At 38.5% G+C, this 17,500-nt stretch overlaps 1 protein-coding gene across 1 annotated transcript in view; it reads right to left on the bottom strand.

Moving 5' to 3' along the window:
- The window catches only part of LOC101853864 (proteasome adapter and scaffold protein ECM29), a 55,807-nt gene extending 42,826 nt beyond the window's left edge, over nucleotides 1–12,981 (bottom strand). The window contains exons 1-12 of the mRNA XM_005102161.3: nucleotides 12,839–12,981; nucleotides 11,361–11,491; nucleotides 10,678–10,794; nucleotides 9,987–10,105; nucleotides 9,386–9,535; nucleotides 8,565–8,658; nucleotides 7,161–7,303; nucleotides 6,577–6,618; nucleotides 5,777–5,855; nucleotides 4,485–4,601; nucleotides 3,938–4,023; nucleotides 3,236–3,314 (exon numbers count right to left, since the gene is read on the bottom strand). Of these exons, the coding sequence (XP_005102218.1) occupies nucleotides 3,236–3,314; nucleotides 3,938–4,023; nucleotides 4,485–4,601; nucleotides 5,777–5,855; nucleotides 6,577–6,618; nucleotides 7,161–7,303; nucleotides 8,565–8,658; nucleotides 9,386–9,535; nucleotides 9,987–10,105; nucleotides 10,678–10,794; nucleotides 11,361–11,491; nucleotides 12,839–12,872 (1,191 nt within the window). The 5' untranslated portion in view covers nucleotides 12,873–12,981. The remainder of the gene's footprint in view (nucleotides 1–3,235; nucleotides 3,315–3,937; nucleotides 4,024–4,484; nucleotides 4,602–5,776; nucleotides 5,856–6,576; nucleotides 6,619–7,160; nucleotides 7,304–8,564; nucleotides 8,659–9,385; nucleotides 9,536–9,986; nucleotides 10,106–10,677; nucleotides 10,795–11,360; nucleotides 11,492–12,838) is intronic.
- Nucleotides 12,982–17,500: the final 4,519 nt, after the last annotated feature.

Genomic DNA, 17,500 nt, shown 5'->3' with positions numbered 1-17,500 from the left:
CCTGTTGTTGATTCTTTTGAAAAGTAATCTAAGAGTACGTCCCAAATGCTTAAATAATAATGCGCTATTATATCGAATAAATCTGATTATAACCTGTACATCGCAACTCGTTGTTTAAGGTCATCAGCTGACCTATCAGTGGCACCCCACAAACTCCCACCAAAAGATTGGTTCTAACCAAAAAGTAGTACAATACTTGTTAGAATAATAAGAAACGAAAATTATATGACTATCCTCGAATCATATTAAAACGATGCTCGCAGCAATATAGATGGTGTTACATGCCGCCTAAGCATGCCAATCTAACGGCAAACATATAATTCAATGACAGGAGCCAGGAGCAGCTAAGATGAGCTGTAACCTTGATGAAGTGATGCTACCATTGAACAGGATGAGCTAAGTAACTTAGTTTCTTTCTCTTGAGACAATCAGCTGGAAGCATTTTTCTCTTGATACCTACACATTGTAATCCTTCTGAAGTCTGAATGTAAAATAAAAGTTTTACCCATTGTCTATCTGGGCATTTGTTTGTAAAGAGTAGCACATCAGTACCATGATGATCATTGCGTTTGGGGGAGGAAATAAAGAGGAGGAGGGACAGGGAGGGGGGAGAGGGTCAAGCAGGGGAAGGATAGTGGGGAGAGATAGGGTGGGTGGAGGGGTGGGGGGGAGGAGTAAGACAGGCAGACAGAAACAACAGAGGGAAAGAAAAGAAGCAGGATCAACTAGTGGTCTCCTCCAACCACCTGACCTGCTCAAGTATTCTGCCTCCATTAACACATTCTAGATTAATCAGGTGACCGGCTGCTTTGACTCAAGGCCTGAAGCAGGTTGAGAGGAATATAGCACCCCTGTAGACAGACGAAGATACTCAATAAAACAAATTTCCCCCATGCGGGAATCCAATTATCATCTGGGTGTAACCACAAAGAGCCCAATCATTACAAAAAAGAAAAATCTCTGAACTCAAACAACATTTCTTATCAAAACTAATCATATTTTGACCATAATACACCAACATTATATTATTGATACTCAGCATATTTTGACCAAAATATACTGACATTTCTTTTTGACACTTATCATATTTTGACCAAAACGCACCAAACATTCTTATTGATACTAAATATACTGATACTGTGACCACCATACACAGACAGAAAAAAATTTAACAAAATATGTATTGCTCAGGAACCACAATACATTTCTTAGATACCTAAGGACACAACAGAAGAAAGAGACTGGAAGCTATAAAAACTTGTCACTGTGAACAGAAGCACTGGCCACTATTGATGGAGTAGACCAAAACAATTTCTAAAGCACAAAATTTCAAAATATTGAAATACTTATCAGAGATCAATAACTTCATAACTCTGCGAAGTTTGGCAACTGCACGCGCACACATCTGTGTATGTGATCACATGTGTATGTGAGCACATGTCTGTGTGAGTATGTGTACATCTATGTGTGTGTGCTTGGATGCATAATATGAACATGAATAGATGTTTTGACAATTGACATCTTTCCAAATCTGGGAAAAAAAGAGGGAAGGAAAATCAAAAGGAAAGGGAAATAATTACAAGAGTTAGGATATTTCAGGACTGGAAAAAGACGACAAACAAACAACACAGGAAAACATAGGCCAAATCTGGCAACCGGCACGTTGGGACTGCCGGTAACATGGTAAAGGAAGCAAAAAGAAGACACAATGAACACAATGGGCGAAAACGTTTAACACTCATGATAGGGCAACAACGGGGCCACCAGCGCAGGGCAAAAGAAACAAAAAGTGGACGCAGTGAATAAAGTGGGCTAAATGGGCCAAATCTGTCAACCCTCATGATGTGGCAACAATGGGGTTACAACGGGGCTCCCAGCACAAAGTAAAGGAAACAAAAAGGGACTTGATGTGGTCACCATAACTTGACTTGTTACATCCGGAATAATGTAACCAGGAGGAACACGGAAACATATTTATATATATGGTGTGTGTAAAAAAACTACATGAATACACCTCTTCCTGAAACTAAACTATATTTATACATATGTATATATATCTTCCAGCACAAGGTGGATGAAATGATAGGCCTGGAACACCCGAGACCCATGCACCTATGGGGACGGGTGTCATGGTACACTCAAGATAGACCCATGCTACAACTTGCCTTGTACAAAATGTGCTTGCCTATTTTCTGGTTCTGCAAGAAACGTCATCATTTTTAAATACATCATCTCAATAAATGGTTCTTAAGTTTTAATAAGAGTTTTACAGCACTCGTAACACAAATATTTCATATAAAAGTCGAAGATTAGAGATGTCACTACAGAGTAACATACAAAGAAAAGAAGGAGGAGAGATAAGGACGCTAAATGTTTGATAGGAAATATGGAGCAAACCACACTGGTTGCTACAGAAATTCAACAAATAGAAATACAAGAAACATTGACATGAAATCTGAGCTGAAATAGTTTTTAACAGCTCAATCAAACAATTTTTGGTCTCTCCTGTAACACAGACTTCCTGGGAGCTGGCCCATCTGTGCTCGACAACATCAACAGATGTGATTAACCAAAGAGCTGAAGAGTCAACATTCCTGAAATTTCGGGGAAATCACAAGCGCACATACATTCATTTACAACCACACCACTTAACAACATTTTCTCAGGGAATTAGATGCTTCATCCCAATCTCAACAGTATCAACTAACCATTCAGTTTTGGCCAGTTAGTATCCTGAAACAAGGAAAGATAAGACGGCAGAGAATGACAAACACAAGATTATAATAACATCTAACCGTCCTTCTTCTAAAGCAGGAAGGGGCAAGTGTGTCCAAGTCGCAGGTCGGTTTAAGCGATTCCAAAAATCTCGTGGGCCAAAGCAAAAATAAAATTGATGAAATCTGCTGAAATATTTAAGCTCTCAAAATTGACACTATGGCATATGTCACGCAAGGGCATTTTATGAGACAAAATCTATTACTTCCAGCCGGACCAAAAACTATTGATTTTGATTTTTTTTTTAGGATGGGCATTTTGATTTTATTAATTATTAACTCACTGCAAGCCACATTCCTTAATCATTGTGTTGACTCAAGGCCAAACTGAAATTGCTCCTTGCAGATCTGATATGACCCAAGGCCGTGCTTTGCCCATGCCTGCTCTAAAATGAAGTTGACATTCACACAATGAAACGTACTGAATATTCTTTAAGAAAAAAAGGTCTGAGCAAACTCACCTCTTTTGACTCTTTGATAAGCTTCAACATTCCATTCAAAAGAATCATGTCAAATGTTGAGAACGTTGTTTCTTCACAACTGAAAGTGAACCAAAGAAAGAAAAAAATAAATAAACTGGTCTTCTCACGCCACCCATCATTTAATCAGTTAATATAAAATAAAAATGGGGTTCTAGAGAGAGAAAAATAGAAGACACAAATCAAAAGCTTATTGCAGGCATTAAAAAAACATATTGAAATGACAATGACAATGAAATTTATTTCTGACTCCATTCTTTCAATGCAAAACTGCTGTTAAGTTTTAGTAAGAGTTTTACAGAATTAACATAACAAAGAGATAGTATAAGTGTTGAAGATTTGAAGTTCTACTACATAGTAACATACAAAGAAAAGAAGGAGAAGAAACAGGGACAATAGACAGGACAAACATGGGTGCATGCGGACCAATCAAGTATTTCCAACAAAACAACAAAGTAGTATCACATCAATACTGAAATTCCCAGAAAAAAGCATCAAATTAAGCCTTAGTAAAAGCATACAACATACTGATTTAGAAGTTTATTTGTAAATGTTTTAAGTGCCTATTGACACAATAAAGACAAATTATGAAGCCGGCTACTTCAGCCCTGCCTATCAGGGCATATCCAAAATTTGAGGGTGCACGCCAAAGTTGTACGAAAGATTGATTTTTTAAAATCTCACTTCAGACACATGTGATGAACAAACTCCACTGCCATGACACGCAGCTTTGCATTGGGCGTAGCTCCAAACAGACAATCAAAAACGACCTGTAAACCAAAATCAAATGACACATTTGTGATTGCACGTTTGAGTAAGAGTTGTACAGCACTTGTACCACAAAAGGACAAATAAGTTCCAAAGATTAGAAGTGTTACAAGACGGTAACTTACAACAACAACAAAAAAAAAAGGGGGGGGGGGGGGAAGAGAAAAGGATGAAAGATGTTTGATAGCAAAGAAAGAGCAAACCACACCACTAATCACCCATGCACAATGTCAATTTTCAGTAAAGAAAAGCTTATTGACATAAGATTGAAACAATAATGACACAATCAAACTCATTTTTACTACACGCAATGACAAAGAGCTCAACCATTACACCACAGAAACCTGTTTTGGAGACAAACCATTTTCATTTTCCCCTCATAATAAGGAGAGATGTCTTGGCTTACTGGATAGGCTGTAAAAGGGATAATGTTAGCCACACCACATTCCACACACAAACTAACCTGGAGACATGAGGGAAACATGTTACTCGCTTCCCTGGCTTTCAAAAAGAGTGGAAAAATCTTCAAGCGAATCCTTGGGTTCACAGGAGTGCGACGTGCTTCTGGTTTGACTGTAGCCTGAGGAAATTAAAATATCTCATTGAACATGTAAATAAGAAGCCTTGGAAAATACAGATGTAAAAACCTAGAAAAGAGACTAGAAGAATCATAAGAAAGAAGTAAGATGAGTCCACTTGATCTATCCTCCCCTTAAAACTGAAAAAATGTTCTCCTTCCTCAAGCGCCAGCCCTGACAATGACACTGGCAATAGTAGTTTGCTCCTCATCTCTCTGTCAGGATCCTCTATCAAAACCAACATCTTGGCCTTTTTATTAGTCAATTATTTTTTTTAATGAATAACAACAGGGGCAGAAATGTTAACAATTAAGTGCTGTACAGAATTTAACAAAAACAGTAAAACAAACATCTCAAAATCTTTATTTCAGCAATTTTTGTAAAAGATTGGTAAATTGTTAAAGAGGGTAGACATGCAAAAGGACAAAAGCATAATTAACTCACAGAGAAAAACAAAATACAGTCCCAACAGCTCCGATGGCCACCTGTCCAAGATAAACATATTATGAATATATGGCCACTTCCCACTTCACCACTTGCAGGGTTTTTTTTCTATATCATCACCATGACACTGTCCAAGACATCCATCTGTCTGAGACAATTGCTTTTCTCCTTAACAATGGGAGGCCAAATTGGACAGTCTTGACTGTATTCTTAAACCTACCCAAGCCTAACAATGAGACAATCCTGGGGAGAAACCACCTACTAGCTCAAGTGAGTTGATCGCAAGCGTTTCATTTTTTACTTGCTGATTTTGGTCAATTGTTGCATTTTTTATTTTTACTTGGTTTCGGTTTTGCCAAGTTGAACAGTTTGTTTGAGTAAACAGAAGCATATCGGCCTGATAAAGGTCATTTGTATGTATGTATAGTATAAGGTTTTACGGCGCTCGCAACTGCTAAAGGTCATTTAGTGCAGGGAAAAAGCAAGACTGACAGACAGTAACAACAGAGGGAAAGACAAGAAGTAGGACCTACCAGCTGCGCCTTCCAACCACCCATGGGTTGAATGGGAAAAAGTTAAGCTTTGAGTTGTGGGAAGTACACCAACAAATAAAATCATTTATTTCTCATTATTTTCTTTTCTTAGGGACCAGTCCGGTGTGCAATGACGTTGTTGCCCAGGACAGGTAATACAAGTAATACAGGTAATACACCAACAAACATGAAACACCTACCTGTCCCTTGACCACGACAGTGCCTTGGAAAATTGTGAAAAGTTTTGTCAGGATGTCCTTAGAATTCCAGTTCACACTCCTACAAGACAGAAAAATGCATGACTATACTCTTCTCTTAAAACTTAAAAGAAATCATCTTTATAACTCAACTAAATAACTAACAATAAAGTATGAACATTTTTGCCAAGCTATACAGTCCATATCTGAAAAATTCAGAAGGCATAGTTTTGTAATTCAGTATAGACTTTAGTATTTCCAACTTACACAAAACTCCTGGCTTCAAAATAAATATTTGTCTTCACCAACTCCATAGTGCAAGCAGATTACTGCACAGCATTCTAATAACTGCAATGATTTGGAGATGAATTGAGACAGTACGTCCCATTGACCAAAGTTTAAGTAAAGTGAGAAATATTAATCTTTCTTTTGTCCTTCTTTGACAGTATTGTTATGTAAGTTTACAAATTGTAATGCATGTTTACCTATTGTAATTTCCTACATAATAGTCACTCAGTGTGTGTGTGTGTGTGTGTGTGTGTGTGTGTGTGTGTGTGTGTGTGTGTGTGTGTGTGTGTGTGTGTGTGTGTGTGTGTGTGTGTGTGTGTGTGTGTGTGCATGTGCTTATGTGTGTGTGTGTAAGACAGGTTTTGCCTGAAACACCAAAAGTGAATTTCTTGAGTGTTGTGATTCTGACAGCAGATGCAGTAAGCACTTCTTCCACTTTGAAAAGTACACCAGCTCAGAGTATCAAATTCACTCGTCTTCTTTCACCTGAGTCTCAAAATGAGCTGAAGACTTACCCAATGATTTTTTTCAGTTCCATGTCAGCTGAAGTGGCCACACTGAAACAAAACAAAACAGGTGGACATATATAATCTTTGTTGTTAGAATCTTCAAGAAACAACATATCTTTTACATCATGCATTGAGCACACAACAACAAAAAAAAGCAGCCTCCACAATTTGTCTCAACGTCTTATCCTCCAGAGGCAAGAATAGTCTTACCTGCTCTAACAGTCACCTATACAAATGACCAATTTTAACTTCATCTCTTGCATCTTTTCTTCATTATAATGACCTTGCCAAGGACATCCATCTGTCTGATATAAACCACTTTCTGATCTCTGCTCTGATGAATTACTTCATAAAGTTGGAGACCACTGTCAAATTTTACGTTTTCAATATGTGATAAAGAGGTCTTCCTTTATTTCCCTTTGCTTCTATTTTACACTGTAACACATTTGTTACAAGGTCCATTTTTATGTGGTCATGGTATTCCACTCATTTCTCCCCTTGGATTCTCTTGAAAAACATACTTATCCAGATTTTCTTCTATCATTTACAATTTCAAAAAAAAAAAAAAGTCTGTGGCAAATCTGGCGTACCTGTGGCGAGTATCTGAAGAAGCCACCACAAAGTGACAGGCTGCCTCTTCCTCCTCCACAAGGCCAGAGCCCATGAAACGGATAACGCTCAGCTTGACTTTTTCTAGCTCTTCTGGCATCATGGGGTTCTCGGCTGTCAGTCGCTATGTGAAAAAATTAAGTAAAAGTGTGAGAACGAAGGAGAAGGAAAGAAGAAAGCCCTCCTCCATAACCTACTATTGTTTTTACAAAGACTGTATCTCTCTCTGTCTTCCTCTTCACATTCAAAGAAGACAAGTCACCTACTGACGGTGGTATGCTCTAATCATGGAATAACCGCTTATAAATTATTTGATGAGCAAAAGAACATCAAAAACCCACATCTTTTTAAAACAATGAGAGAAAACACAAAAGTGAGGCCAATTTCTTTCCGGTACAGTCAGAGTAGAGCACTATTGATATACCTCTTCACAGCTTTTTTATTTGACAAAGCTTTCTTTAAAAAATGTATTGTTCTCAAGGAAAAACTGCCCTGTCAATTCTACACCGATATTTCTCTCTTTCATCTGCGTCTAGCACATGGTAAAGCTTCACCACAGAAAACAAATCCAATTGAAAAACACTGCAAACACCACCATAAATGTGTTAACATGACACCTTGTACAGGAAAGCAAATAATCCATACACCCTGCTTCTTTTTCTTTAAGAGCCAGATCTGATCCAGATATTGTCAATCATGGTTCGCCACTAGTTTCTCTATTCCAGTACTCTAAAAAAAAACCCCTCCATTTTCCGTCTTTTCCCCACCACCCATCTGTTCAAGTAAATTACTCTTGGTTTGCCTCCTTTCTATAATAAAAAAAATGAGGCATTTATCTATTCCTACTCTTTCCCTAATGCTTTCAGCAATGACCATTGAGGACACCGATACCTCAATGTTATAAGATAGTTTTTTAATCTTCATATGTCTTAGAAGGTATTTATTATATCTACAAAGTTCCTCAACATTTGGCATCCTGAACTTGATCAGGGACATTCATGGCTGCTAATTTTTCAAAACAAAAAAAACAGACTCTACTCACATGGCCGGTCAAAAGGGTGGGCATTGGCCAAGTAACCCTCATCTTAACCCTTCTCACACACTTTTCCATATTCAATATATTCAAGCTTTTTAAAGTACACAAGCAGTAAAAGATGTTTCCATTCGACCTATGGGCTTCATTCACATTATTATTCACATTATTCAGTCTTGAAAGTTCATAATTTCTCTTCAGCATCGGCAAGTCTGTAAGGAGCAATAATAGAAAACAGAGAATGTATATATATTTTCCGACATAAAAACAGACTTCCCTAAGATTTAAAACAATCAAAACAACAAAAGCAAACAAAAGTGTTAACTAACTTGACAGTGCTGGTTTAGAATACCTTAAAGGCAGCCGGACTGAGGCCAGGTGGTGTGGCTACAGGTGGCGGCTGGGAGGCTCCTCCATCACTTGCTGGTATTGCTGACATGTGGGAGCTGGGAAAGAAGACATAAAATCTTGTCTCTAGGATTGTGAAAACTGCTACAGTAATAGACAAAATTTTAAGAAATTTAATAGAAAAGCCCTCTATTGCATGCCTGCTTGCTATGGTTGCTATGGAAATTGTAGCCATCTTGGAAAAAAAAAAGTGAAATATATCCCTAGAGCTGTTTTTTTATTTCTAGACCAAATTTATCCAAATTTGGTGAGAGTACACCTGTTCTTATTACAAACTTCCATACAGTACCATTTTAAGACGTGTTTCAAAGGCCAAATGTTTTTGGAATTTCATGTAGTATGTAACAAAACTTTGGTTAGGCCTACCTATTATTTACAAGATATTCTCATTTTCTTCTGAATGCAACATAGTGTTGTAACATAATGCAAAACTATGTGCAGTGAAGGTTTCCTGAAAGTTTCATACAAATAGGATGAAGAATAAAAATGTAGTAGTCAATAAACTCCAATAAAACATTATTTTGAGAAAAAAAAGCCAGTTTGTTGTTAAAATTTGCCAATTGCTTGACTATTTTCACATTTTCAAAAGCAAATTATGACAGTTATAAGACATTTCTAAATTTCATCTTTCTTTCTTTTTTTTTTTTTAGGAACAGAAGTGGCTGAATTTTACTAATCCTTAAACAGGGTTAATTTTATAATTTGACCCTAAATCACCAACAAACACGTGTATGTAATATCTTAACAAACAAAACCAACACTCACTTGTACGGCAGCAGAAGCACATCCATGAAGTAATCAAGCAGCACAGTTTTCAGAACGGGTCTATCCTTCAAAGGAAATCTTGCCCGGCACTCAGCCTCTGTTTTGGGCATCTGGACATACTGGAGTGCTTGAATCAACAACTGTAACAGACTAGAACACAGAAGATTTTTTTAAAAAGTGGGAAAAATAATTACTGGAAATTGGAATGACAAAACAGGATGAAAATCATCTTTAAAAACAAAATTAGAGGTATGTGGACTGACAAAATCTTTAAAAAAATTATTTGTTTTTGGTTAATTGTACCAAGCATACATCCACATGATGATTCTCACTGACCTCAAGTCTTCTCCGTGCTACAGTTAAAAGTCTGACCACTACACCACAGACACAGGTATAATTATCACTTCTTAGTTTAGTTAAACTAAGAGATTTAAAGAACTTCCAACACAAATAGGTCATATGAGTGCCGAAGATTTGAGATGTTACAACAGAGTAACATCCATAGAAAAGAAGCAGGAGAAAGAAATAAGGATGATAGATGTTGGAAAGGAAAGAAGGAGGAAAACCTCACCAGAGCACCTGCCAACCACCCACAACTTACCTGTCCTGATGGTTTGTTGAACGACCCTCTAAGCAGTTGATTAGCAAAGGGACTAGTTGTGCTTGCTTCTCTGGGTCAACTCTGGGAAAGCCCAATTTGATGAAGAGAATTGTGAAGTTCTGAAACAAACAAAACAAACCATACCACCAAAGGGTTACTTCCGTTTTAATGGGAGTTTTATGGCACTTTCAACGCAATTAAATCATATAAAAGCTGAAGATTAGAGGTATCACTAGAGAGTAACATAAAAAGAAAAGAAGGAGGAGATATAAGGACAGTAGATATTTGATAGGAAAGGTATCTTTACCCACATAAACAATGAGCATCCTCAATATTCAATAATTCAGTCCCAATTCAGCAAATTTTTCCCTCCAGCTAACAGTTCTATAAGAAGCTGAAACCATAACCTCAGTATGCACATTTGAAAGGCAAGATGTTATAAGGCTTATCTAGCAATAAGAAAATTATACATGGTTACCTGGGCCCGGGTTCTAAGAGGGACGTTGAAACAAAAATACTAGCACCCATTCCATGTTAAAAACTCGTTTGCTTAAAAGAACAGGGATCGAACACAATTCAATCTTTTTTTTGTTCATTTCTTGAGCTCCATGGTATGTGATTAGCACAAAAATCATAATTATTACATCAAGAATAAAACAACATAAGATGAGACAGTGTTCTCAAGACACACCGTGATGAAAGGCGTAGCTTGAGGATCTTGAAACTGCGTCAGCAAAGCATCAAGTGGTAGCAAAACTTTGCCTCGGCTTTTCAGACGCGTCTTGATATGAGCAAGTAACTTCAAAACCTGTTGGATTTTATAACAAAACATTGTAAGATAAGAAATAACACAAACCAGAACAATGTTATTACTGACTGACATTGTTTTGATTTTACGCTTCAAATTAACTGTTCAGTGAGCTTCTGTTGAATAGCAATTAGCAAAATGTACTTGTATTAAGAGTAAACATCTCCTTATTTTAAGCGTAACTGAACTAGATAATTAGCATGAAGATAGATACAGCTAATTTTTGTAATTTTGTTAATTAAACTCTTCAGTGACAGTCCTATTCAAGTTAGGCTCTTGTAAAACAGCAGCAACAGCAGAAGTATTTGTATGAAGCATAAATATTTCTTAAAGTAAGTAAGAATACTAATAAATCCACTCAAATTTATTATGTATTGAAACAAAAATAAGATAAAGAAAATTTGGATTGTGTATAGCATAAAGTATAAAAACGAAATGAACACTTAAAGACTGATGATGATTTAAGCCCACATATGAACCATTCTCTGTTCATAAATTATAGAAGCAAATAAGTCAACACATGCGCAGTTTAAAAAAAATTATACAGATTAAGGAACAAAAAGTACCTTTGATCGTACTCCTTCATCCTTGCTGTTCAGCTTCAAAATAAGTGGTGCCAAAAACTTTGCTAACGCTGTTTGAAGCTGTTCGTCTGTTTCAGCAGACCCAATGCGCAAGAACACTCTCTCAACCAGAGCTGCTCAAAGTAAGAGAAAATGTAATGTCATCAATGTCATCTTATTTCAACAACAGAAATTCTATATAACATAAAAAAGTCAAACAGTGCAACAGAGAGGGAGGAACAGGAGCTGAAATAAAACCCTGCATGAGAAACGCACAGGCTGCTTTCATATCTTCGAACAGGATTTGGAGGACCAGATTAGGAACTAAACTTGTGCTTTCATATCTTCGAATAGGATTTGGAGGACCAGATTAGGAGCTAAGCTGAGGATCTTCAACTCTATTTTGTTTTAGTAAGACTTTTACGGCACTTGCAACACAATAAGGTCATATGTGCCGAAGATTAGAGGTGTTAACAAGAGAGTAACAAACACAAAATACAAGGAGGGGAGATTTATAAGGACGATAGATGTTTCATCGAAATAGAAAAGAAGGAGAAAACCACACCAGAGCACCCACCAACCACTCAGTCTTCAACTCTACGTGAAGACTTGTATGGATGTGATACAAGGAGTGCATCTCAAACTTGCATAAAAAGGATCCAGGTTTTCTACAACTGTCTGTTCTTGCTTTTTTAAAAAGAAATGTATCCTTTACTGAGGATCGGTAATTGAAATTCCGATGTCAGTGGATGGTATGGTCACTTAGCATTATTTCCACCTTTTTTTTAGAACATTTTGATTTTGTGTACGCATGTCTCTTCCAACTTAGATTGTTCTTGCCGGAGATAAAGAGTTTACTTGTTGGCTTGAGTCACTGTTTCATTCCCAATCTTAAAAAAATGCTGATCGGTAGATTCTGTATCTATAAAAAAGTCATCCCAACAGGGGAATTCATCTCCAACTTTCAGTAAAGGTTCAGCCATCGTCTGAACATCACATCAACTTGCAACATGCAGTTCAACAAGTTGAGTTTGCCGGCTGACCAGAAATCACACGTGATCTGGACTTTGGTGTGCAAATCAACCATCCCTTGTTTCAAAGAGCTAATCAACATGCAGTGTTTTATTACTTTGCATTGCGGGGCTAATCGAAACGCAGCGTTTCAATTAGGGCAATTAGCCTTTAGCCTTTAGGCACTTGAATTAAGTCATCATGTATCTAGATGTAGGCCTTGTTCCAGTAGATCTAGATCTAGATATATCTAGATCTAGATCTAGATTTTGATTCTAGATCAAGATTTCTATGTAGGCCTACAGTGTGAAGCAATAGAAACTCAAACTCTGTCACTGTCGGTAAGTTAACAGTCAAGTTCTTGTATTCTCTGATTGCCATGCATGATACAATAGTATGATTATGATCAAGATTACAAAAGTGAATCTGAATGTAGTCTACACTGCATCTAAAGATAAACCAATTATTACCATTTTCATCTTGTGCAGAATTGCTAGTGGCCATGTTCAGAGATCTGGATGTGTGTACGCGTAAAAGCTCGATAATATTATTGACGAACAAGGCTATGATTTGGCATTTTCAAGATTTCGTTTCGGGGCTTTTAGTTTTCGCATTTGTAAACATAAGTTTTTTCACTTCTATAACAGGAGAGGTACTTCCGTGTTACGGGTGTTTCGTCGTTTCTGTTTATAACTCTATAGAAACGTAGCGGGCGCGCTCAATTTCAACAGCAGACCAAAGGCTATATTCTATGTTGGGGCACATTTCGAAGTTAATTGCAGAAATTACAAACACGCACTTACATGTTTTGTAATTTGTGTGTTTTGGTTTGCATTAAAAAATTTATATTAAAAGCCGAATAGGAAAATCTGTAGGAATAATGAATGAAGCTCCTGCTTCCATAAATTTTTAATTACGTTTCCCAAACCAGCGCGAGTTCAAATGTTGTTGAACGTGCGTTTTCAAATGGTTAAACAAAAACTGAAGCCCACAATGCACAAATTTGGAATAAGCAATATTCAATGGCCTGCTTCTCATTCATATTTTTACTTACAGTACACCTTCCCTCAAAAGTGTATATTTATGTGACATGTGCGTTTTAAATTTGTTTTTGTTTTTATTGGGGGGAGGGGGGGGGGTGTAGTGTTTTACGGCTCTCGCAACTGCAGAAGGTCATATGAGCACGAGGGACACTTTAAACATTTTCAGTTGGTAGGAATTTCTCAGTTTTGCCCGGATGATGGTCGAAATTTACTCTTATTGATTTTGGGCCAACATAAGGAATCTTTAACGTACGCAACTTAGGGACCTCCGGAGATTTTTCGCCCGTATCCGAGAAGACTAAGTGTTAAACCTTACATACTATAAGATCTGAGGTGTGGCTGAAAGACAGCAGTAAGAAGGGGCCAAGGAGTAGCGGTAGAAAGCCTGCCGAAAGAGTCAGGAGCCCAGACAGGAGAGCGCAAAGGAGGTGAGGGGGGGGGGGGGGGGGGGGGGGGGGGGGGGGGGGGCAGAAAGTGAAGACGAAGGCAAACGACAGAACATTGTTAGGCTATACAGTAGGAAAGGAGGAGAAAGGGGAACATTTTCCGTGGCTGTCCGGATTCGAACCCGGACCTATTGAGTGAGAGACGAACACCGTAACCTTTCGGCTACGGTAGCCCCCCCCCCTCTCATGTGTGCGTGTGTTTGTTTTCATTTGACTCTCATGGGGTCTTTTCCCAGCACTCATCATCAAGTATTAGATCTACGTCAGACATCGGCGATCATGGTTCTCCAAGTAAGCTTAATTCCTTTGTTCGGATGCCCTAAAAAGAAAGCTTAATTATCTTGATCTTTCACCGTCATCCATCTATCTCCCGGCAGCACGAAATGACCGTTTTTTATGTCGATAGTATTCTCTTTATTTAATCCTATCCAATACTCCTTTTTTGCGCTATCCAGTACTTTGAAGCCTGAGGTTCGAACCTGTGCCTGTCAAAAAAAAAAAAAAAAAAAAAAAAAAAAAAAAAAAAAAGATCGTGTGCCCGTTTTTCGAAATGTTTCCTGTCAGCCCGATGTGCCAACAGCAGGCCGACCGGAAAACCTCCTTGGTGGTGGGCTACTAGACTCTAACTCTCAAGTGCAGAAGATTTTTAAATCTACGTCGAGTAACTCTGTCCCCACGGGTGGTCGGCGGGCGCTCTGGTGTGGCTTAATTGCTCCTTCTTTCCTGACCAACATCTTTTATCCTATTTCTCCTTCTTTTCTTTGCATATACTACTTTTTGTAACACATCCAATCTAGGACACATTTGTATGACCTATTTGAGTTGCAAAAGCCATAGAACTCTTACCAAAGCTTAAAAGAAAACAACTAAAACTGTCTGCTGGCTTGGATGCGCCCCACTCAACCCTGACAGGCCTAGTCGAAACAGCCGCCTCCTGAATGACCTAATTGTGTGGGGTTATGAAACACTTACAATAACTTACATGTAATTATCGGTACATGAAAAAATTATACTACTTGTGGATACGGTGTGGTCATCATTGGAAAAGATTTACCTTTGTGTCTAGTAGGCCTACTAGAAGGACGCTACATTACTTCCTTTTCCAAAGAATCAACTTGAAGCTTCAATATTGACCAGCTGCCTATCTCTTTGAATGCATACTTTCTGATTTAAAAAAGACGCGCTGTTTTAGGTAACTTTGTTATTCATACAGAATTTCGATTCTCTTTTCGTAATCTAAAGCTTAAAACGAAAGGCAGCAACATGCATAGGTCTACTATGAAATGTGCTAATTCATGATTTTGATTTGTTTATGATGGTTCAAATTTTGCGCAGCTGCCTTTGGTCTTCTGTTGGTCGAACAATTTATTGTGTCCTTAATGTCTACGTCTAGAGTTAATATATGATTATGTTCAATATTATTTTGTTGTTTACAGTAACACTATGATTTCATTTTTAAATGAAGCATTTTTCGTTTCTTGTCTGCTGGGACTTAAGGTGTCAAGAACTGGCTTCTGCCTTTGAAGACAGAGATGATGAGTTCGATTCCCGGACAGGGAGGGTTTTTCTAACATCGTTTTTCTAACAACAAAACAAGAAGAGACACAATTAAAAATGAAGTCATAAGGGACACCGTGGGAGCAACACCAGTCCTACCACACATTGAAAAACAAAGGGTCAAGTGGTTCGGACACCTCACGCGGATGCCCTCAAACCATCCAGCTCTGAGAGCATACAACATTAAATATTCTGGATGGAGAGCCAGAGGAAGACCAAGGCGACGATGGAGTGAATCTGTGGCAGAACCCTTAAAGATCACGGGATGTCCCTCCTACAGGCCACACGACTTGCTGCAGACAGACACCTGTGTCTCCCCGCGACACTCCAGGGTACAAGCGGAAGAAAAAAGTGAAAAGTAAGTAAAGTTGAGTATCACCGTCTGTTTTCTGGAAATGTTGTATCCCTCTCAACGCAGGTTGCACCTGGCAAGCAGGATCGAAGCATCGTGTCTTCTTCATAACCTTTCCCCGTGTTCTGGGTGCCTGCACACACAGGGCAGGGACATTTTCAAGTAATCTTTTTGTTTAAAGTATTTTATGTGCGTGCTTATAGTCCTAAATATGCCCCAAGAAGGGTAAAATACATGACAGGTGTCAATAAATCTATGTAACATTCAGTTGTTTTTTTATACTGAGTGAAAAAAAAAATCAAACCTGCAATCCACTGTCATGGGTGCCTCGGCACCCAGACGTCATAAATAGGCAAATTCTTCCTCCCCTCTCATGGATGTTTGCACACCCATAAAGTATATAACAGTATTCACCTTCCGAGGCCTTTGAACTGTTTTTCGTAACTGTATGGAGTGTTGATTCAACTATCGATGCCTTTGAACTGTTTTTCGTTGAAGAAGTTATTGAAAAAATCGTAGAACACACAAACAGTGAGGGAGAGCGACTCTATGAAAATAAAAGAGGCGGTTGGAAAGAGACAGACAGTGTTCAAATACAGGCTCCCGTGGCCTCATTGTTGGAACTATGCTCTTTGAAACAAGGGATGGCTGATTTGCAGATTATATTCAACAACATTTGGGGAAATAACTTTGTCAGATCGCTTTTCAGTCACCAGCGTTTCGAAGCTCTTATGACTTGTCTTAGGTTCGATGATAGACTAACAGTGACAGGTCGACAAGAAGAGCAAAAGATGCCCTGGCTCCTATCCGTGAGAAGTGGGACCTTTTTGAGAAACATTTGTCTATAAGCACTACAACCCTGGTCCTTATCTGACAGTCGATGAACAACTGGTCCCTTTTCGTTGTCGCATCAAGTTCCGCATATCCATGTCCAGCAAACAATATGGTCTCAAAATCTACTGGCTCTGTGAAACTGGCACTTCTTATCCATTGAAGGCGTTTCCTTTCACAGGTAAAACTGGTCGCTTATCAGAAAAGGACCATGGTACAAATTTGGTTCTGAAACTTTCGGAGCCATTCTTCTGGACTATAAGAAATGTCACATTTGACAATTATTTCACTGATCTGAAGCTTTGCAAAACCCTTTTGAAGAACGGCTTGACACATTTTGGAACAGTCAGGAAAAACAAGACCTTTATTCCATCTAGTCTCAGGGATGATCTTATGCAAAGGAAACTTCTTCCCACAAGCCGCTTTGTCTTCCTCCCAAAAGCAAGCATTATAACCTACAAAACCAAACCAAACAAATTCGTTACTTTGCTTTCATCCATGCATGCTGACAAGAAAGTTAAAGGAGACAAAGCAAAGCCTGATGTGGTATTGTTTTGCAATTCGACAAAAGGTGGAGTGGATGCAACGAACCATATGGCTCATAAGGTCTCCACCAAGGGGAAGACCAAGCGTTGGTCCGTTGTGTTCTTCACAAACATGCTTAATTGATGTTGCTGAAATCGCAGCACTTGCCATCTTTAGAGTTGCCAAGCTCAGCGTTCACCTGGTTAACAAAAATGCCCTGTTAGACTTCATTCGGTCCGTAGTAACAGGGCTGTGAGGGTTGCCTCCGTAGAAGACTCTCCGCCCCCAACCTCTCTCATTACCTCAAAGAGACGTACCATAATTGCTTTATCTATTGAGACCCTTAGGGCATCAAAGAAGCCGAAAACGTCCATGGCA

This window comes from Aplysia californica, unplaced genomic scaffold (genome assembly GCF_000002075.1).
Source record: "Aplysia californica isolate F4 #8 unplaced genomic scaffold, AplCal3.0 scaffold00315, whole genome shotgun sequence".
NCBI lineage: Eukaryota > Metazoa > Mollusca > Gastropoda > Aplysiida > Aplysiidae > Aplysia > Aplysia californica.
The sequence above is the reverse complement of the archived record's forward strand: the minus strand, read 5'-3'. Positions and strand labels throughout refer to the sequence as shown.